Source organism: Chelmon rostratus, chromosome 17 (genome assembly GCF_017976325.1).
Source record: "Chelmon rostratus isolate fCheRos1 chromosome 17, fCheRos1.pri, whole genome shotgun sequence".
Classification (NCBI taxonomy): domain Eukaryota; kingdom Metazoa; phylum Chordata; class Actinopteri; order Chaetodontiformes; family Chaetodontidae; genus Chelmon; species Chelmon rostratus.
In genome coordinates, this window is record NC_055674.1 from 9715737 (window position 1) to 9738308 (window position 22572).

Below are 22572 nucleotides of genomic sequence, written 5' to 3' on the forward strand. Positions count from 1 at the left end.
CAGGACACACAGATAACAAACATATTCCTCTCACTTTAAAATGCATATTTCAATTCAGAACGCTCCATTCTTATTTTTATTAGAGATTAAATTCACTTTGTCTGGTTTTAGCTGTTTGCAGCAGTTAAGATGTTAGACAAATCAGATAAAATGGGCAAACGAAAGTGAGTTTTCATCCTCCGTCAGTGAAACATCAACTTTCTACTCCTCCCTCTCTTCCTTCCCAGGATGCACCTGCAGGCCTCCTCTCCTTATTTATAGCTGCATGTAAATGAAGAGGTCAAGTGTCAGCTTTTGGCGAGATACAGTGTCAGTGTGTGTGTGTGTGTGTGTGTGTGTGTGTGTGTGTGTGTGTGTGTGTGTGTAATGTGCACAGCTAAAACATGTTTTCCAATAGATGAACACTGTTCACTGTTTTTTTTGTGATATTTAGAAAATAAATCTTGATCTCATGAATCTCATTAATCAGCCTCTGGACGCAGGAAAAACACACAACTCTGATGATGATTTTCTCATGTCATCAGTTTCAAAATGATACTTCTTCAACCCCAGAAGAACGACTGTGAATGCAGAAGGTGTAATTTTCTGCACAGAAGATATGAGACCAACAAGTTTGTCTGGTCACAGAAGGTGCAGTAACTCGGGTATTTCCTGCTTTGCAATCAGAGAAACCTTCCCGAGTGTCAAACAAAGACTGAAAATATTTTCAAAGCAAAGCTCCTCCTCCTGTCAGTCACTCTCAGTTTCAGTGTCGTATTAAATTGCTCCTCCAGCACCTCCTCTCCTCATCCTCCAAACCCTCCAATCTGTCAGCAGGAAGCTCACTTTCCCAGTTACAAGGCCATTCTCAGCACACACTGACAACATGCTGGGGACCCTCAGCACACTAATCACTGCTCTAACATGTAAGGAGGCTGACTGACTGCAGCTTTGACCTCATGTTGGATTCATCAGTCTGTGTGTTTCTCTTCACTTCACGTCATCTTGTTGTTTCCAGGTGTGAGAGGTGTGACGGTGGTGACACAGAAGCCTCCTGTTGTGGCGCTGAGGACAGGAGAGACAGCCACCATGGACTGTAACCTGGGAACTGTTACTGCTAGTGGAGCTCGCTGGTATAAACAGATTCCAGGAGGAGTTCCTCAGCATGTACTAAGGTTTTATCACACCTGGAGCTCTCCAAGCTATGGTTCTGGTTTCTCGTCTCCAAAGTTCACATCTACTCATCAGTCACAATCAGATTATCGTTTGATCATCAACAATGTGGAGGAGGGAGACTCAGCAGTCTATCACTGCAGCACATGGGACGGCTCTGTGAATGAGTGGGTATCACAGTGATTTACACTGTGACAAAAACCTCCTCACTGAACACTTCTGCTTTTTTAGGCTCTGACACATCTTGACTTGCAGTCAGCAAACAGCCAATGCTGTCTGTAACTTCCCCACAGAAATATTAAAATTATATTTTTCAACTTCTCCACCCTTTTCATGGATTCTCACATTCATCCTGAATACTCTCTTAGTTTTTTTCAATTGCATTATTTCCATTTTCTTCATTCGCCCAAAGTTAATCTGGGAGAAAAGAAGTTGCAAAAGCAAACAACCAAACAAGAATATTGTCAAAATGCAGCTAAAACACAACCAAATGAAACCACTACATTGACCTGCCAGTGGCCTCAAACAGGCACCAGTGGTTTTCTCTGCAGTCCTGACTGTCCGTTGTAGTCTGTTTGATGGATGAACAGAGTACAGACTGGATGACTGCAGTGTGGAACTGGATCAGCAGCTACTGTGGCAGGTTGAACTTCCTGACCTGACAGGAAGTACATCCTCTACTTGGTCTTTTTGATGATTGTGTTGATATTGGACGTCCGCTTTGGGCTGTGGGAGACTGTGGATCCCAGAAACTTGAAGGTCTCATTTCAGACACAGTGCTTTTGATGATGGTGATGGGGGACAGCATTGGGGGTCTCCCCCTGAAGTCCACTGTCACCTCGACAGTTTTAAGAGGGTTCAGCTCCAGGTTGTTCTGACCAGACCAGAGGACCAGCTGTTCAGCCTCCCCTCTGTATGCAGACTCATCACCGTCCCGGATGAGGTCGGTGATCGTTGTGTCGTCTGCAGACTTCAGGAGAGTAACAGACAAGTGTCCTGAGGTCCAGTCGTTGGTGTCGAGGGAGAAGAGCAGTGGAAGATTACTGATTATCCAGGTGCTGGATGTGATTTTTTCCAGTCTCACCTGCTGCTTCCTGTCAAACAGGAACTTTTTGATCTGAAAGGTCCAAAATAATTAGCAGGATGTTGAGCAAACACAACTGTTTATCTCTTTACTCAGTTTGATCACACATTGCTGACGTGTCCTCTCACCACCTCAACATGATCCACTTTAAAAAAGAGTCCCATGATTAATTTACTAGAAAAACATCATTAATCTGTGACTCTAGATCAGGGGTCGGCAACCTTTACCACTCAAAGAGCCATTTGGACCTGTTTCCCACAGTAAAGAAAACACTGGGAGCCGCAAACCTTCTTTGACATTTAAAATGAAATAACACTGCATGTAACTTTTTTTTTGCCTTTATGTTATGTACAAACAAACTATAATGTGTAGCATTTATGAAATCAATAAACGATTGCAGACAAAACTGAATGACATTTATGCAAGCAAAACATCTTGAACTCAGAATTAAAGACGTTGAGTTGAAGGTTACTTTCAAGTAAAATACTCAGTGTTTATTTGAGTCCTTCTTGTATTTATGAAAATAATTCTCCACCGGCAGCAAACCAAAAATGCCGTCCACTCTCTGCGTGCCGTCATCCTTTTACTGGCGCGTCAGTCTGAATAATAAAAGGACTATTTGACTGAACAATGAAAAAATATGAATATATGCTAAATAATAGGCAATTAAAATATTAATCAAAGTGGTTAATGTGATTTCTGCTCCTGACCCTCAGCGCACAGGGTCTGCACATCAGTGCTGTGCGCCATCACCTGCATCTTTACTCAGGATCGTAAACTGTCATCTGTGAGACGTGCACGATGTTTGTTTCAAAACGAAAAACTAAAATAAAATACATTTTAATTAAATGCTTATTAATTATTTTCAGGAGCTGCATCAGTGGGATGAAAGAGCCGCATGTTGTCGACCCCTGATCTAGATGGGCACCAGTGGCCTCCATTCAGGACTCCATTCAGGACTGATACATGTCCACAGTCAGGAACCTAGCAGCAAACATCACTGCAGACCCATCACACCCTGGACACAACCTGTTCCAACTTCTGCCCTCTGGTGGGCGCTACAGAGCTGTGCACACCAAACCAACCAGAGACAAGAAGAGTTTCTTCATACAGACCATCACTGATGAACAGTTAACATCATATCAGAAACAATCCAAATTCATTGTATGACTCCACATTGCAGCTGATTATTACTGAACACTGTTTACTGCACATACTGTGAAGAACACCTGAGACACATGAATCTGAAAACCAACAACATCAAATTTGTTATATAATCATATTTTCTTGATGTCTTTTAACTCTAACAGGACTTTAAAAGAACATTTGTGCCGCCCCTGAGAATGTTAGCACTGATGTGAACTCCTCCTCCTCCTCTTCTCCTCTCCTCAGTGTCTTTATAAGCTTCAGTCTCTCTTCTCCTCACACTCCAACCCTGCTCACCTCTCAGCTGGACAGTAAGGGACATTTACACCACACACTGACAACATGCTGGAGACCCTCTGCACTCTCATCACTGCTCTAACATGTAAGATATTCTTCTCATTGCTTTTACAGCCCAGATGTTCACACACAAACCTTTCACTCATGGATTTTTCTCTGTATGTTGACAGATGTTGATGCAGTGATAGTGCTGACCCAGACGCCTGCTGTCCACACAGTTTCTGCAGGACAAGAGGTTGTTCTCCACTGCAACATTCAGAGATATGATGGAAATTATGTCAGCTGGTATAAACAGGTTCCTGGTGAAGCGCCTCAGTGTGTTGTCAGCTTTTACTATGAGGACGATTCACTCGACTTTGGAACAGGATTCTCCTCAGACAGATTCAACTCTAAATCCACATCAAACACAGATTATCAGTTCGTCATTAAGAGAGCAGAGACAGGAGACTCTGCTGTCTATTACTGTAACACATGGGATGACTCTGCTGATGCAGCTGTATCACAGTGATTTACACTGCGACAAAATCCTCCTCACTAACTACTTCTGCTTTCTGAGTCTCTGACACATAAACTAAAGCTTTCTATAACTACCAAACACGAGACTTCAGTAACTACAAACCAGTTTCATCAATATTTCTTAAAACTCAAAAGTTTCACTCAAAAGTTTCCTTTCTAATGTCTTTTAACATTGAACTTGAAGAAATAATTTGATTCAGCGTTGTTCTCCTCTTGTCATTTGCACCAGACAGCAGAGTGAAAAAGATAAAGATAAACAAAGATTCATTCTTGACCTTGGGAAAAACTAGATGTGGTGAATATCTGTGTCGTTCAGTGAATAGATCAGTAAGTGGACCTTGAGGTTTGAATATTAACCACATCAACAAAGACGACTCCAAGAACGTGTCATGATTTTATGCTTTCATATGTAAAGAAGAGAAGGTCGCTATGCTCCTTAAATATCTCACAGTTCAGAGGGCAGAGGCTCAAGCTCAGATGAAGGTCACAGCAAACAACTCAAATTCACACCAAAATGTATTTACAATAAAAGTGTATTTACAAAACCCACGAGTGCTATAATATATACAGTGAAGTACAACCAACGAACCAAATACTGAGCAAATATTTACACAAAATCCAAATTCTCTGCAACATTTCTTTTCAGTGAGAAATTTGGTTTTGGGGAGTCGTTCATTCAGTGGATCAAATGTCTGTTTAATTCATTCAGTCTACATCGGTTCTAATCGATAATCACACCTCTCAATACTTCACAGTGCAGGAGGAATAAGAAAAGGATGTCCACTCTCTCCATTATTGTTTAACAATTTCACTGAACCTCTTGCGGCTGCTATTTGACAAAAAAATTGTATTATAGGCATGCAGACAAGGCATTTCTACGACAAAATTCATTTTTATGCAGATAACATTCCGTTATATATAAACCCTCAACAGCTCTTCCACAGTCAGTGGGTTAAAATAAACATATGTTCAGTTTTTTTGTACAAATGGTTCCGGCTGTATTGATCTAAATATCCAATAATGCGCTGGGTTCACCGGACCTGTGAACACTGGCTGAGTTCCGAAAACATGTAAACAAACAAGGTTCAATCATTTCTGTTTTGCATCAAGAACTGATGTCAGAGGGATCATCCCGTCTGCTTCTTTTGATGAATAATGATCATATTAATAGTTATTTTTAGGAAAAGGAGACGTGACTGCAGATGTTCAAAACATCTTGTTTTCAATTCTGTGCCATTACAATGGATAATTCAAAGTGACAAACATGAAACATGTTAAATCTCAGTTCATTTCTACACTAATAAAACATGTGGTCATAAACAACGTGCAGATGTTCTGTGAAACTACAGACATGATGGAGCTGAATTCTGACTGAAACCAGTGTTGAAACTCCTCCTCCTCCTCTTCTCCTCACCTCAGTGTCTTTATAAGCTTCAGTCTCTCTTCTCCTCACACTCCAACCCTGCTCACCTCTCAGCTGGACAGTAAGGGACGTTTACACCACACACTGACAACATGCTGGGGACCCTCTGCACTCTCATCACTGCTCTAACATGTAAGATATTCTTCTCATTGCTTTTACAGCCCAGATGTTCACACACAAACCTTTCACTCATGGATTTTTCTCTGTATGTTGACAGGTGTTGATGCAGTGATAGTGCTGACCCAGACGCCTGCTGTCCACACAGTTTCTCCAGGACAAGAGGTTGTTCTCCACTGCAACATTCAGAGATATGATAATGTTTATGTCCGTTGGTATAAACAGGCTCCTGGTGAAGCTCCTCAGTTTGTTCTGAGCTTTGACTATGAGGACGATTCACTCGAGTTTGGAACAGGATTCTCCTCAGACAGATTCAACTCTAAATCCACATCAAACATAGATTACAAGTTCATCATTAAGAGGGCAGAGGCAGGAGACTCTGCTGTCTATTACTGTCACACATGGGACAACTCTGCTAAGGAGGACGTATCACAGTGATTTACACTGTGACAAAAACCTCCTCACTAACTACTTCTGCTTTCTGAGTCTCTGTCACATGAACTAAAGCTCTCTATAACTACCAAACATGAGACTTCAGAAACTACAAACCAGTTTCATCGGTATTTCTTAAAAGACCAATTTCACTCAAAAGTTTCCTTTCTAATCTCTTTCAACACTGAACTTGAAGAAATAATTTGATTCAGCGTAGTTCTCCTCTTGTGATTTGCACCATATAGTAGAGTGAAAACACCAACGAGTGACATTGAGTTTTAAATATTAACCACATCAACAAAGACGACTCCAAGAATGTGTAATTATTTCATGCTTTCATATGTAAAGAAGAGAAGGTTGCACTCAGCAGTGTATCGTTTAATAAGTTCAGTCATCTGTCTGGTAAAACACAAAATGTTTTCAGCCATCCAGCCGTCAGTGTGAACAAATGCAGGGATACAATCCCGACTTAAGGGTGCCAGGTAAGCCAACAGGTGAATGAAATCGACCATCATTGTGTTTTCACCTAGAGTGGAATCACAGAGTTGACCATCAATCACTGTGACTCCTCACAGTAAATCATTGCTGTGCATCAAAACTCTTTATAATTTCATCTGAACCTCAAGAGTCAGACATTTTGAATACAAACATCATAAACTCAGAACATGCAGAACAGCACATGATTTCTGTGAACACGGACACAAGAATGAGCTTTTGGAAGACCCCTTCCAGGGTGAGTTTTGGCTTGTGATGACAGAGCGTGCGTCTGTTTTGTTCATTGTCTACATCTGTTTTAATCGCTAATCACACCTCTCAATACTTCACACTGCAGGGGGCACAAGACAAGGATTTCCACTCTCTCCATTATTGTTTTCCATTTTCATTGAACCTCTTGCAGTTGCCATTGACAAAACATTTGTATTATAGAGACAAGGCATTTCTACGACAAAATGCCTTTTTATGCAGATAACATCCCGTTATATCCAACTCCTCAATCGCTCTTCCAGAGTCTTCAATCTCACATCCATGTCCTCTCTCAGAATTTCTGATGAGTCCATGAATTGGTCTCTATCTAAAATTCTACCACTGCTTTATTCTTACTGCTGGTGATAAATATATGTGGTAAATATCTGCATTGATCAATAAGTGGAAATGATGAATTTCTTCTGTTTGTGGTCTCAGAGACTCAGTCTGTGAAACAACTTTTAATCCAAAGGATTTGAATCAGCTCTATCTATGTGATTGGTGCTGTCAGCACTTTTTATGCAGCATTTCACCTCCCAAACACCAAATTATTCTCCATGGGATTATGTTTTTGGAGTTTAATCACAGTTTGTTCAGAGAGTTTTGACAGGGAGTTTGACCTCTCTGAGGTTTTATTGACCTCAGACATCAGAAATGTCATCATGTGTCATAACACATTTTACATTTCTTTAACGAGTTAATTGAATTTAAAGCTGTCAACACAAAGCTTTAAGGTCATTTCTCTATTCCATTGCTGACATCAAGTCCAGTTTGAGGCAAAGTGGAGGATGACCACTTCAATACTTTTCTACAAAGTGGGTTTTAATGAAGTCATAAGAAGAACAAATTGAGTGTATTTACACATACAGCAGTGGGTCTGTGGGTCTCCAACTATGTGAACAAAACACAGGGTGAACACTGTTACAGGACTAAATACACAGCCTGATAAGTTCAGTATGGCATGAGCCATTTTAGTGTGTAATTATGTCTCTAACATTAAATCAGCTGCTTTGATATAATGTGATTGTTTGAAAAGGACTTTTGGCCGCAGCAAGTTCATCATGAAATGACTGTTATCCCATCCCTGCAGTCAATAACAGCCACACAAGTTTAGCTGCATTGTCTGAATGATGCTGTTTTGCAGGAGGAACATTAGACTGAATTGACTGATGATATCTGGACTTTGAACATCTCCAGCATGAAAACAAAAGGATGCAGCAGAAGATTCAGAGTCAGTCCTCAAGTCCAGCAGTGTTTGTGAATAGAAGCAGACTGATGAAGTGAAGGAGATGTTGACAGTGAAAGTTGGTCTCAACAAGATGTTTCAGTTCCACTCCCCTCATCAGTGAGAGTCAGGAGGTTTTTGTACAGCCATGTGTACAAACTGAATCACTGTGGTATTCGGACAAGGCACCAAGCTGACTGTGACAAGTAAGTACTTTTTATCTGATCATTAAACAAGACAGATTCTCTGTTTCTGAGTCAAACTGACTGAAAAACATCCATTTATGTGCTACTTCTTCATTTAACATGTTGTTCAGTGGATAATAGTTGTATTTGTACATCAGCTTTGATAGCAGGTTGAGTCTTTGATGAGATGATCTGCAAATGATCACAATCTGTGAACCGTTTTCTACAAATGATCCACTTGTTTAGTGAGGGTTGAGGATTTTTTATTAGACGGACAACATGTTCAAGTTTGTGTTTTTCTTTTCTTTCACAGTTCATGACAAACTTTAAAAGAAAGAAAAATCCACGTATATTACAATATATGTGACGGGAATTTTAATGACACTGTCATTGCAAAACTGCTGCACTTGTGTTTTTTATTGACAAATCTTTAAAGTTTAAAGATAACTTTGAATTGATGTAAATTGTATATTGGCTGAATTTTCTTGTTTTTGGTTGTTAAATAGAAACCACTGAAGCAAACTGACAACTGACAAACTGTAATTTCCTGAAGTGACTGAAATAATTATATGAGAAGTCAAAAACCATTTGAAGGTGTCTCTTTAAATGTCTTAATCATCATATTTATTTTATTTTAAATATTTTATTTAAGCTTATGATTTATGAGTTTTGTTAAAAACAAATGAATTCTGCTCTTTTTTAAGGTAATGATGTCTAGATGTTCAGATTTAAAATACTTGTTCTGACCAGATTTATGATATTGTCAAAATCTAATCTGTTGCTGTCATGCTTTGACTGAGTGATTAGATTTGTAGTTGTTTGATGAATGTCCTTCATGTGTTTTCAGGCTCCAGCCTCCCTCCTCCTGTCCTGACAGTCTTCCCTCCGTCCAGTGCTGAGCTCCAGTCCAACAAAGCCGCTCTGGTCTGTCTGTCCAGTCAGTCTGTGCCTTTTGCAGATGTGAGCTGGTTGGCTGGTGGGAGTCCAGTGAGCAGCGGGATCTCTACCAGCACCGCTGTTCAGCAAGCAGACCACACTTTCCAAATCAGCAGCTATCTGGCCATCCAGACGTCAGACTGGAACATGGATAAGGTTTACACATGTAAAGTGTCTTTGGGCTCCCAGACTTCAGAGAAAAACATCCACAAGTCAGACTGTCCCACTGAAGAATAGCAGAGGAGCAGAATGACCATTTCAAAGCTGCTTCTTTACTCTTTGTGCTGTTTGCTCATTACAAGGTTCACATGCTAGAAAAGATGTGTGCATGCTTGTAATACATGTTATGACAGTTAGGTGGAGGTGTTGTATCAGCTTTGCAACTGCTGCATTTGTCAAGACTCATTCAATAAAAATAAACATACAAAAAAACTGTGGACAACAAAACTGTTTGTGTTTATTCTTGAAAACATCATTTAAAACAATAATGTTCAACAAAATGTAGGAACTTTATTTTTCTCCTGAAGTTCATCTCACTGATAATTACAGTTAATCCAGCACACACAGATAACAAACATATTTCTCTGACTTCAAAATGCATATTTCAATTCAGAAGGCTCCTTTCTTATTGGTAATTAGAGATCAAAATCACAAATTGTCTGGTTTTAGCTGTTTGCAGCAGTTAAGATGTTCGAAAAATCTGAAAAAAATATCAAACGAAAGTGCGTTTTCATCCTCCATCAGTGAAGCATCACCTCTCTACTCCTCCCTCTCTTCCTTCCCAGGATGCACCTGCAGGCCTCCTCTCCTTATTTATAGCTGCATGTAAATGAAGAGGTCAAGTGTCAGCTTTTGGCGAGATACAGTGTCAGTGTGTGTGTGTGTGTGTGTGTGTGTGTGTGTGTGTGTGTGTGTTATATGCACAGCTAAAACATGTTTTCCAATAGATGAACACTGTTCACTGTTTTTTATCTGATATTTAGAAAATAAATCTTGATCTCATGAATCTCATTAATCAGCCTCTGGACGCAGGAACAACACACAACTCTGATGATGATTTTCTAATGTCATCAGTTTCATAATGATACTTCTTCAACCCCAGAAGAACGATAGTGAATGCAGAAGGTGTAATTTTCTGCACAGAAGATATGAGACCAACAAGTTTGTCTGGTCACAGAAGGTGCAGTAACTCGAGTATTTCCTGCTTTGCAATCAGAGAAACCTTCCCGAGTGTCAAACAAAGACTGAAAATATTTTCAAAGCAAAGCTCCTCCTCCTGTCAGTCACTCTCAGTTTCAGTGTCGTATTAAATTGCTCCTCCAGCACCTCCTCTCCTCATCCTCCAAACCCTCCAATCTGTCAGCAGGAAGCTCACTTTCCCAGTTACAAGGCCATTCTCAGCACACACTGACAACATGCTGGGGACCCTCTGCACTCTCATCACTGCTCTAACATGTAAGGAGGCTGACTGACTGCAGCTTTGACCTCATGTTGGATTCATCAGTCTGTGTGTTTCTCTTCACTTCACGTCATCTTGTTGTTTCCAGGTGTGAGAGGTGTGACGGTGGTGACACAGAAGCCTCCTGTTGTGGTGCTGAGGACAGGAGAGATAGCCACCATGGACTGTAACCTGGGAACTGTTACTGATCAATCAGCTCGCTGGTATAAACAGATTCCAGGAGGAGTTCCTCAGCATGTAGTGAGGTTTTATCACACCTGGAGCTCTCCACGCTATGGTTCTGGTTTCTCATCTCCAAAGTTCACATCTACTCATCAGTCACAATCAGATTATCGTTTGATCATCAACAATGTGGAGGAGGGAGACTCAGCAGTCTATTACTGTCAAACATGGGACAGCTCTGCTAAGGAGTGGGTATCACAGTGATTTATACTGTGACAAAAACCTCCTCACTGAACACTTCTGCTTTTTGACTTTCTGACACATCTTGACTTGCAGTCAGCAAACAGCAAATTCTTTGTCCAACTTCACCAAATGTGTAATAAAATTGTCTTTACAAACTTCTCAAACCCTTCATAAAATCCTGACAACTATCCAGTGGTAGTTGTCCATTATACAAACAATATTTTCTCAAATAAAGTCAAGTGTGTGACATGACTGCAAAAATCATTGTTTACACTAGATAGTCATATTAATGAACATTTTAATTTCTTCATAGTTCATAATTATCATAAAAGATTTAAAATAAAGTCAAAAGTTTTGGCCACTTTCTCCTTTGTCAATATTTTACCTTAGATATTCAAAATCCTGGAACTATCTAGTTGTAGCTTTCTGTTTTATGTTCACAACATTAACATAAGTTAAATGTTAAATTAATTTGTCTTCCAAACCATCAAAAGATCACAACATAACAGAAAAACACATTCTTGTTTGAATCTGCATTCTCATCATGTAGTAAATCCTGTTCTCAAGAAATACTCATGTGCACATGTAGTGATGATTATTATTCTTACACTTAGATTAAATCAAATTTCAGATGTGTTATTTCCACGTCCTCAACAGGAAAAATATCATATATAAGGAAAAAAAATTGCAAAAACAAAAGAAAATAATTCTGCAATCCAGTGAAGTCACATTTATCATGTGATCATATTTTCTTAATGTCTTTCAATTCAAACAGGACTTTAAAAGAACATTTGTGGCACCCCTGAGAATATTAACACTGATGTGAACTCCTCCTCCTCTTCTTCTCCTCTCCTCAGTGTCTTTATAAGCTTCAGTCTCTCTTCTCCTCACACTCCAACCCTGCTCACCTCTCAGCTGGACAGTAAGGGACGTTTACACCACACACTGACAACATGCTGGGGACCCTCTGCACTCTCATCACTGCTCTAACATGTAAGATATTCTTCTCATTGCTTTTACAGCCCAGATGTTCACACACAAACCTTTCACTCATGGATTTTTCTCTGTATGTTGACAGATGTTGACGCAGTGATAGTGCTGACCCAGACGCCTGCTGTCCACACAGTTTCTCCAGGACAAGAAGTTGTTCTCCACTGCAACATTCAGAGAGACGATGGATATTATGTCAGCTGGTATAAACAGGTTCCTGGTGAAGCACCTCAGTATGTTGTCAGATTTTACCATAGTCACAGTTCACCCAGCTTTGGAACAGGATTCTCCTCAGACAGATTCAACTCTAAATCCACATCAAACACAGATTACCAGTTCATCATTAAGAGGGCAGAGGCAGGAGACTCTGCTGTCTATTACTGTCGAACATGGGACAACTCTGCTAAGGAGCACGTATCACAGTGATTTACACTGTGACAAAAACCTCCTCACTAACTACTTCTGCTTTTTGACCTGCTGATACATGTTGACTGAGAGTGAAGCCATCAGTCACTGCTTTTTAAAACATCCCCACTGGAACAAATATCATGTTAAACTTCTAAACTCTTGTTTTAGACTCTCACATAAGTCTTCAGGTCTATAGTGGTAGTAATATACAGTAAATGTAAACCACAAAAACACAAGTTGTGATCTACAACGCTTCCAAAATAAATAAATAAAAATGGGACAATAGAACCAGAACATGATGATTTGCAAAACACTGAAACCTCACATTTAATGGAAAATAGCACAAAGACAACTTATTAAATATTTCATTTTTGTTTGTTTGTTTGTTTGTTTTTTTGGAAAATGATATCCTCATTCGCACATTGATGCCAGCAGCCCTTTTTAAAACAGTTGGGTCAGGGTCATGTTTACTGCTCTGTTGCATCAGCTCTTCATTTAAAAACACTCTCAGAGGTGGTTCTGGCAAGACTAGAGCCCTGGACGAACCCCCCCAAACAAAAAAAACAAAACAAAAAAACCCACAAATAAAGGACTTACCCCCAAACAACACAGCAATACATGATATCATTTGGATTAATTTATTAAATACATTAATAAATACAAAAAACATAACTAGAACAAAGAAAAAGCAGATAAATAAAGAAGAAAGCAAAATAAGGCAACTATATATTTTATCTTAAATACAAAGAACAGAGAAAAACAAGATCAATAAATAAAATATGGACAGAAATTGCACATGCTTGAGAAATTTGAGGAAATTGCCATTAGATAGTGATGTTTATCAGCCAGGTCCTGCTGAGCAGTGGTATGATGATGATGTAGAAAGGACTCCGCTGATACAAGCTTGAGTTGAAGAGACCTTTATTAACAAGCAGTATCAGATCAGATGCCGGCCATCTGAGAGAGCTTCAGGGTCAGATCAGAAGACTCTGCCGTTATCCTAAAGACAATACAATATATAGCATAATGGTCTGTCCTACTCCACCCATGTCTTACCTAACTCCCAAGTAAGGCCATGTTCTACACATTGTCTTACTGAGGGGTGCATTCCTCCACTCTCACCCATAAATGTCAACCTCTGTTGGGGATTCACATCTAAACAGTCCCCTTTGTATACGTTCCCACACTAGGACTCCCTCTTTATGGCCTGTCCTGTGTAGTCTCACATATCACTGAGAGTGTCTTGCAGTTTAAACATCAGTTTACCTCTTATCATGCTTAATCTAACATATGTGTAATATTTGACTCATCTGATCATATACCTCAATAGCGTGGTGTAAGGACGAAGCTGCTGGTGTCAGGGATGCACCAAGGGGGGAGGGAGGGGATGCTGACAGGTAACGCAGTCTGGTCTGAGCTCTGGATGGGGGAAGAAACGGAGGTAGAATCAAACCTGTTCAAAAAACAGGTTCAGCTCATTTGCCCATTCCCGGTCTCCAGATTCTGGGCCCCCGCCGTTGGGGGGGCCACTGCTGTGGCCTGAGATGGTTTTCAGGCCCCTCCAAACCTCTCTGGCATTGTTCCCCTACAGTCGCTCCTCCAGCTTCCTCCTATAGTTCTCCTTGCCTTTCCTGAGCTCTCTTTTAAGCTCCCTCTGCACCCTCTTCAACTCAGTTCTGTCCCCAGACTTAAAAACCTCTTACCTGTTTAGTAAGGCTTTCAGTTCAAATCACATGCAGTGTTTGCTATTTGGGAAACACTGAACCTTCCTGACCATGTCTTTACATCCCTAATGGTTGGCTGTTGTTTACTAACCAAAGGTATGTTAGTGGGTTGCAGATGAACCAGGTTGTGATCAGATCTTCCCAGTGGGGCGAGGGGTGAAGAGCTGTAAGCGTCCATTGTGTTTGCAGACACAATGTGTTTTATTGTCTCTGGTGTGGGATTTGACACACTGGGTGAAGGTGTGGAGAGTTGAGAACAGGGAAGCATGGTTGAAATCTCCAGAGATGAATAGGAAGGCCTGGGGGTGTGATGTCTGCAGCTGTGAGACCACAGTGTGTCAGAGCTCGCATGCTGCTGCCGCGTCGGCCGAGGGAGGGATGTACACAGTTATCGTGATGACATCCGAGAACTCCCTCGGCAGGTAACACGGCCGGATGCTAACAGCTAGCAGCTCAGTGTCTCCTGTGCAGCGCTGCTCCTTTACATCGATATGTGCTGAATTACACCATCTCTTGTTCACAAACATCGCAAAAGATTTTAAAAAAATTATTTCCTCATTTAGAATTTGATGCCAGCAACACAGGACAGTTTCAAAGATGTTCATGTTTAGTCCAAATACATTTAAAAAAAAAACAAACAAAAAAAAAAAAACATGTCTTTATTTGTTGTGGTAATGAAGTTTTATGGTCATTTCTCGATTGCATTGCTTTCATCAAGTCCAGTTTGAGGCAAAGTGGAGGGTTCCTGCTTCAATACTTTTTGGTTTTTAATGAAGTCATCAGAAGAACAAATTGAGTGTATTTACACATACAGCAGTGGGTCTGTGGGTCTCCAACAATGTGAACAAAACACAGGATTAACACTGTCACAGGACTAAATACACAGCCTGATAAGTTCAGTATAGCATGAGCCATTTTTGTGTGTAATTATGTCTCTAACATTAAATCAGCTGCTTTGATATAATGTGATTGTTTGAAGAGGACTTTTGGCTGCAGCAAGTTCATCATGAAATGACTGTCATCCCATCCCTGCAGTCAATAACAGCCACACAAGTTTAGCTGCATTGTCTGAATGGTGCTGTTTTGCAGGAGGAACATTAGACTGAATTGACTGATGATATCTGGACTTTGAACATCTCCAGCATGAAAACAAAAGGATGCAGCAGAAGATTCAGAGTCAGTCCTCAAGTCCAGCAGTGTTTGTGAATAGAAGCAGACTGATGAAGTGAAGGAGATGTTGACAGTGAAAGTTGGTCTCAACAAGATGTTTCAGTTCCACTCCCCTCATCAGTGAGAGTCAGGAGGTTTTTGTACAGCCATGTGTACAAACTGAATCACTGTGGTATTCGGACAAGGCACCAAGCTGACTGTGACAAGTAAGTACTTTTTATCTGATCATTAAACAAGACAGATTCTCTGTTTCTGAGTCAAACTGACTGAAAAAACATCCATTTATGTGCTACTTCTTCATTTAACATGTTGTTCAGGGGATAATAGTTGTATTTGTACATCAGCTTTGATAGCAGGTTGTGTCTTTGACGAGATGATCTGCAAATGATCACAATATGTGAACTGTTTTCAACAAATGATCCACTTGTTTAGTGTGGGTTGAGGATTTTTTATTAGCCAGGAAACATTTTCTAGTTTGTGTTTTTCTGTTCTTTCACAGTTCATGACAAACTTTAAAATGAAGAAAAATCCACGTATATTACAATATATGTGACGATAATATTGATGACAATATCAATGCAAAACTGCTGCACTTGTGATTTTTATTGACAAATCTTTAAAGTTTAAAGATAACTTTGAATTGATGTAAATTGTATATTGGCTGAATTTTCTTGTCTTTGGTTGTTCAATAGAAACCACTGAAGCAAACTGACAAACTTCAATTTCCTGAAGTGACTGAAATAATTTTATTAGAAGTCAAAAACCACTTGAAGGTGTCTCTTTGAATGTCTTAATCATCATATTTATAAGCTTGTAATTTATTAGTTTTAAAAAAAAAACAAATTAATTTTCAAGGAAATGATGTCAAGATGTCCAGATTTAAAATATTTGATCTGACCACATTTATTATATTGTCAAAACAAAACAAACAAACAAAAAAAAAAACTTGTGTGATGCTGTCATGCTTTGAATGAGTGATTAGATTTGTAGTTGTTTGATGAATGTCCTTCATGTGTTTTCAGGCTCCAGCCTCCCTCCTCCTGTCCTGACAGTCTTCCCTCCGTCCAGTGCTGAGCTCCAGTCCAACAAAGCCGCTCTGGTCTGTCTGTCCAGTCAGTCTGTGCCTTTTGCAGATGTGAGCTGGTTGGCTGGTGGGAGTCCAGTGAGCAGCGGGATCTCTACCAGCACCGCTGTTCAGCAAGCAGACCACACTTTCCAAATCAGCAGCTATCTGGCCATCCAGACGTCAGACTGGAACATGGATAAGGTTTACACATGTAAAGTGTCTTTGGGCTCCCAGACTTCAGAGAAAAACATCCACAAGTCAGACTGTCCCACTGAAGAATAGCAGAGGAGCAGAATGACCATTTCAAAGCTGCTTCTTTACTCTTTGTGCTGTTTGCTCATTACAAGGTTCACATGCTAGAAAAGATGTGTGCATGCTTGTAATACATGTTGTGACCGTTAGGTGGAGGTGTTGTATCAGCTTTGCAACTGCTGCATTTGTCAAGACTCATTCAATAAAAAATAAACATACAAAAAAACTGTGGACAACAAAACTGTTTGTGTTTATTTGTATTCTTGAAAACATCATTTAAAACAATAACAACAATTTTGCTCAACAAAATGTTTGAACTTCGTGACATTTTATTTTTCTCCAGATATTCATCTCACTGACAGACTGGTTTTAGCTGTTTGCAGTAGTTAAGATGTTAGAAAAATCAGATAAAATGAGCAAATGAAAGTGCATTTTCATCCTCTGTCAGTGAAGCATCACCTCTCTACTCCTCCCTCTCTTCCTTCCCAGGATGCACCTGCAGGCCTCCTCTCCTTATTTATAGCTGCATGTAAATGAAGAGGTCAAGTGTCAGCTCTCTGTCAAATCAGAGGGAACTGAATTCAATCCCTTTTATTAGCAAGTGAGCAAAGAAACAAATGTATGACAATAAAAGTGCAGGATGTGTTTTTCAAATCATCATGTTGTAATATTTTGGGGTTGGGGGGAGACATTGCCGACAGAAACAATAATGGAGACAGAAAAGACTTTTCCCTTCACTGAAGAGAAGAGAGCAAGAAATGTGACAAAGCATGCAGATTGAAGCAAAGCTCCTCCTCCTTTCAGTCACTCTCAGTTTCAGTGTTGTATTAAATTGCTCCTCCAGCACCTCCTCTCCTCATCCTCCAAACCCTCCAATCTGTCAGCAGGAAGCTCACTTTCCCAGTTACAAGGCCATTCTCAGCACACACTGACAACATGCTGGGGACCCTCTGCACTCTCATCACTGCTCTAACATGTAAGGAGGCTGACTGACTGCAGCTTTGACCTCATGTTGGATTCATCAGTCTGTGTGTTTCTCTTCACTTCACGTCATCTTGTTGTTTCCAGGTGTGAGTGGTGTGACGGTGGTGACACAGAAGCCTCCTGTTGTGGTGCTGAGGACAGGAGAGACAGCCACCATGGACTGTAACCTGGGATCTGTTACTGATAGTGGAGTTCGCTGGTATAAACAAATTCCAGGAGGAGTTCCTCAATTTGTATTATATTTTTATCACAGCCGGAGCTCTCCAAGCTATGGTTCTGGTTTCTCGTCTCCAAAGTTCACATCTACTCATCAGTCACTATCAGATTATCGTTTGATCATCAACAATGTGGAGGAGGGAGACTCAGCAGTCTATTACTGTAGCACATGGGACAGCTCTGCTAAGGAGTGGGTATCACAATGATTTACACTGTGACAAAAACCTCCTCACTGAACACTTCTGCTTTTTGAGGCTCTGACACGTCTTGACTTGCAGTCAGCAAACAGCAAAGTCTTTGTCCAACTTCACCAAATGTGTATTAAAATTGTCTTTACAAACTTCTCAATCCCTTCATAAAATCCTGACAACTATCTAGTGGTAGTTGTCCATTATACAATCAATATTTTCTAAAATAAAGCCAAGTCTGTGACATGACTGTAAAAATCATTGTTTACACTAGATATTCATATTAATGATAATTTTAATGTATTATGTTCATAATTATCATAAAAGATTTAAATAAAGCCAAAATCGTTGGCCACTTTCTCCTTTGTTGTCAATATTTTCTGCCCTTTCATTGGATTGGCACATAAATCCTGGAACTATCTAGTTGTAGCATTTAAATCATCATTTAGATTAAATTTCAGCTACATTATTTCCACGTCCTCAACCAGAAAAAGATCATATGTGAGAAAACAAAAATTGCAAAACCAATAGAAAATAATTCTGGAATTCAATAAGGTCACATTTATCATGTGATCATATTTTCTTGATGTCTTTCAACCCTAACAAGACTGTTAAAAGACCATTTGTGCCGCCCCTGAGAATATTAACAGTGATGTGAACTCCTCCTCCTCCTCTTCTCCTCTCCTCAGTGTCTTTATAAGCTTCAGTCTCTCTTCTCCTCACACTCCAACCCTGCTCACCTCTCAGCTGGACAGTAAGGGACGTTTACACCACACACTGACAACATGCTGGGGACCCTCTGCACTCTCATCACTGCTCTAACATGTAAGATATTCTTCTCATTGCTTTTACAGCCCAGATGTTCACACACAAACCTTTCACTCATGGATTTTTCTCTGTATGTTGACAGATGTTGATGCAGTGATAGTGCTGACCCAGACGCCTGCTGTCCACACAGTTTCTGCAGGACAAGAGGTTGTTCTCCACTGCAACATTCAGAGATATGACGAATCTGCTGTTGGATGGTACAAACAGGTTCCTGGTGAAGCGCCTCAGTATGTTGTGAGCTTTTACTATGAGGACGATTCACTCGAGTTTGGAACAGGATTCTCCTCAGACAGATTCAACTCTAAATCCACATCAAACATAGATTACCAGTTCATCATTAAGAGGGCAGAGGCAGGAGACTCTGCTGTCTATTACTGTCAAACATGGGACGACTCTGCTAAGGAGGACGTATCACAGTGATTTACACTGTGACAAAAACCTCCTCACTAACTACTTCTGCTTTCTGAGTCTCTCACACATGAACTAAAGCTCTAATGACCAAACATGACACTTTAAAAACAACTACAAACCAGTTTCATCAGTCTGATCTTGAAAGACCAATTTCATATAAAAGTAACTTACAAAACTCTCTCAACACTGAACTTAGAGAAAAAATCAGATTCAGTTTTTATCATTTTCTTCATTGCATTTTGTTTTTTTCATTTACTCGAGACAAAAAACACCAACGAATGATAAACAAAGACAGAGAATTTATTCTAACTGCTGGTGATAAATATATGTGGTAAATATCTGCATTGATCAATAAGTGGAAATGATGAATTTCTTCTGTTTGTGGTCTCAGAGACTCTGTCTGTGAAACAACTTTTAATCCAAAGGATTTGAATCAGCTCTATCTATGTGATTGGTGCTGTCAGCACTTTTTATGCAGCATTTCACCTCCCAAACACCAAATTATTCTCCATAGGTTTATATTTTTGGAGTTTAATCACAGTTTGTTCAGAGAGGTTTAACAGGGAGTTTGACCTCTCTGAGGTTTAATTGACCTCAAACATCAGAAATTTCATCATGTGTCATAACACATTTTACATTTCTTTAACGAGTTAATTGAATTTAAAGCTGTCAACACAAAGCTTTAAGCTCATTTCTCTATTCCATTGCTGACATCAAGTCCAGTTTGAGGCAAAGTGGAGGATGACCACTTCAATACTTTCCTACAAAGTGGGTTTTAATGAAGTCATAAGAAGAACAAAATTGAGTGTATTTACACATACAGCAGTGGGTCTGTGGGTCTCCAACAATGTGAACAAAACACAGGGTGAACAATGTCACAGGACTAAATACACAGCCTGAGAAGTTCAGTATAGCATGAGCCATTTCTGTGTGTAATCATGTCTCTAACATTAAATCAGCTGCTTTGATATAATGTGATTGTTTGAAGAGGACTTTTGGCTGCAGTAAGTTCAACATGAAATGACTGTTATCCCATCCCTGCAGTCAATAACAGCCACACAAGTTTAGCTGCATTGTCTGAATGATGCTGTTTTGCAGGAGGAACATTAGACTGAATTGACTGATGATATCTGGACTTTGAACATCTCCAGCATGAAAACAAAAGGATGCAGCAGAAGATTCAGAGCCAGTCCTCAAGTCCAGCAGTGTTTGTGAATAGAAGCAGACTGATGAAGTGAAGGAGATGTTGACAGTGAAAGTTGGTCTCAACAAGATGTTTCAGTTCCACTCCCCTCATCAGTGAGAGTCAGGAGGTTTTTGTACAGCCATGTGTACAAACTGAATCACTGTGGTATTCGGACAAGGCACCAAGCTGACTGTGACAAGTAAGTACTTTTTATCTGATCATTAAACAAGACAGATTCTCCGTTTCTGAGTCAAACTGACTGAAAAACGTCCATTTATGTGCTACTTCTTCATTTAACATGTTGTTCAGTGGATAATAGTTGTATTTATACATCAGCTTTGATAGCAGGTTGTGTCTTTGACGAGATGATCTGCAAATGATCACAATATGTGAACTGTTTTCTACAAATGATCCACTTGTTTAGTGAGCGTTGAGGATTTTTTATTAGATGGGAAACATTTTCAAGCTTGTGTTTTTCTTTTCTTTCACAGTTCATGACAAACTTTAAAATGAAGAAAAATCCACGTATATTACAACATATGTGACGATAATTTTAATGACACTATCATTGCAAAACTGCTGCACTTGTGTTTTTTATTGACAAATCTTGAAAGTTTAAAGATAACTTTGAATTGATGTAAATTGTATATTGGCTGAATTTTCTTTTCTTTGGTTTTTAAATAGAAACCACTGAAGCAAACTGACAACTGACAAACTGTAATTTCCTGAAGTGACTGAAATAAATATATTAGAAGTCAAAAACCATTTGAAGGTTTCTTCATGAATGTCTTAATCATCAAATTTCTAAGCTTATGATTTATAAGTTTTGTTAACACAAATGAATTCTGCTCATTTTCAAGGTAATGATGTCTAGATGTTCAGATTTAAAATACTTGTTCTGACCACATTTATTATATTGTCAAAACAAAAAATAACTAATCTGTTGCTGTCATGCTTTGAATGAGTGATTAGATTTGTAGTTGTTTGATGAATGTCCTTCATGTGTTTTCAGGCTCCAGCCTCCCTCCTCCTGTCCTGACAGTCTTCCCTCCGTCCAGTGCTGAGCTCCAGTCCAACAAAGCCGCTCTGGTCTGTCTGTCCAGTCAGTCTGTGCCTTTTGCAGATGTGAGCTGGTTGGCTGGTGGGAGTCCAGTGAGCAGCGGGATCTCTACCAGCACCGCTGTTCAGCAAGCAGACCACACTTTCCAAATCAGCAGCTATCTGGCCATCCAGACGTCAGACTGGAACATGGATAAGGTTTACACATGTAAAGTGTCTTTGGGCTCCCAGACTTCAGAGAAAAACATCCACAAGTCAGACTGTCCCACTGAAGAATAGCAGAGGAGCAGAATGACCATTTCAAAGCTGCTTCTTTACTCTTTGTGCTGTTTGCTCATTACAAGGTTCACATGCTGGAAAAGATGTGTGCATGCTTGTAATACATGTTGTGACCGTTAGGTGGAGGTGTTGTATCAGCTTTGCAACTGCTGCATTTGTCAAGACTCGTTCAATAAAAAATAAACATACAAAAAAACTGTGGACAACAAAACTGTTTGTGTTTATTTGTATTCTTGAAAACATCATTTAAAACAATAACAACAATTTTGCTCAACAAAATGTTTGAACTTCGTGACATTTTATTTTTCTCCAGATATTTATCTCACTGACAGACTGGTTTTAGCTGTTTGCAGTAGTTAAGATGTTAGACAAACCAGATAAAATGAGCAACCGAAAGTGAGTTTTCATCCTTTGTCAGTGAAGCATCACCTCTCTACTCCTCCCTCTCTTCCTTCCCAGGATGCACCTGCAGGCCTCCCCTCCTTATTTAAAGCTGCATGTAAATGAAGAGGTCAAGTGTCAGCTCTCTGTAAAATCAGAGGGAACTGAATTTAACCCCTTTTATTAGCAAGTGAGTAAAGAAACAAATGTATGACAATAACAGTGCAGGAAGTCTTTTTCAAATCATCATGTTGTCATATTTTGGGGTCATGGGGGAGACATGAATAACAAAGGAGACAGAAAAGACTT

The 22572-nt window shown here is 39.8% G+C and overlaps 3 protein-coding genes across 8 annotated transcripts; all 3 read left to right on the forward strand.

The window, feature by feature from the left end:
- Positions 1-798: 798 nt before the first annotated feature.
- On the forward strand, positions 799-9693 carry LOC121621192 (immunoglobulin lambda-1 light chain-like). Of its 2 annotated transcripts, none has more exons than XM_041957557.1 (4): positions 799-905; positions 998-1323; positions 8309-8342; positions 9169-9693. In XM_041957557.1, exons 1-4 carry the CDS (start codon positions 866-868, stop codon positions 9492-9494), a joined length of 726 nt encoding a protein of 241 aa, XP_041813491.1. In that variant the 5' UTR covers positions 799-865; the 3' UTR covers positions 9495-9693. The 2 variants fall into 2 exon arrangements, with proteins under 2 accessions (XP_041813491.1, XP_041813492.1); XM_041957558.1 differs by lacking the exons at positions 799-905; positions 998-1323 and adding exons at positions 5694-5750; positions 5836-6161.
- Positions 9694-10568: 875 nt separating this feature from the next.
- LOC121621188 (immunoglobulin lambda-1 light chain-like) lies at positions 10569-16962 on the forward strand. Of its 3 annotated transcripts, none has more exons than XM_041957551.1 (4): positions 10569-10712; positions 10805-11130; positions 15586-15619; positions 16436-16962. In XM_041957551.1, the coding sequence occupies exons 1-4, from the start codon at positions 10673-10675 to the stop codon at positions 16759-16761; spliced, it is 726 nt and encodes a 241-aa protein (XP_041813485.1). In that variant the 5' UTR covers positions 10569-10672; the 3' UTR covers positions 16762-16962. The 3 variants fall into 3 exon arrangements, with proteins under 3 accessions (XP_041813485.1, XP_041813486.1, XP_041813484.1); XM_041957552.1 differs by lacking the exon at positions 10805-11130 and adding an exon at positions 12200-12525 and having other exon boundaries at positions 10656-10712; XM_041957550.1 differs by lacking the exons at positions 10569-10712; positions 10805-11130 and adding exons at positions 12058-12114; positions 12200-12525.
- A 608-nt stretch (positions 16963-17570) lies between these two features.
- Positions 17571-21956, forward strand: LOC121621199 (immunoglobulin lambda-1 light chain-like). Of its 3 annotated transcripts, none has more exons than XM_041957574.1 (4): positions 17571-17707; positions 17800-18125; positions 20710-20743; positions 21557-21956. In XM_041957574.1, the coding sequence occupies exons 1-4, from the start codon at positions 17668-17670 to the stop codon at positions 21880-21882; spliced, it is 726 nt and encodes a 241-aa protein (XP_041813508.1). In that variant the 5' UTR covers positions 17571-17667; the 3' UTR covers positions 21883-21956. The 3 variants fall into 3 exon arrangements, with proteins under 3 accessions (XP_041813508.1, XP_041813510.1, XP_041813509.1); XM_041957576.1 differs by lacking the exon at positions 17800-18125 and adding an exon at positions 19030-19355 and having other exon boundaries at positions 17653-17707; XM_041957575.1 differs by lacking the exons at positions 17571-17707; positions 17800-18125 and adding exons at positions 18888-18944; positions 19030-19355.
- Positions 21957-22572: the final 616 nt, after the last annotated feature.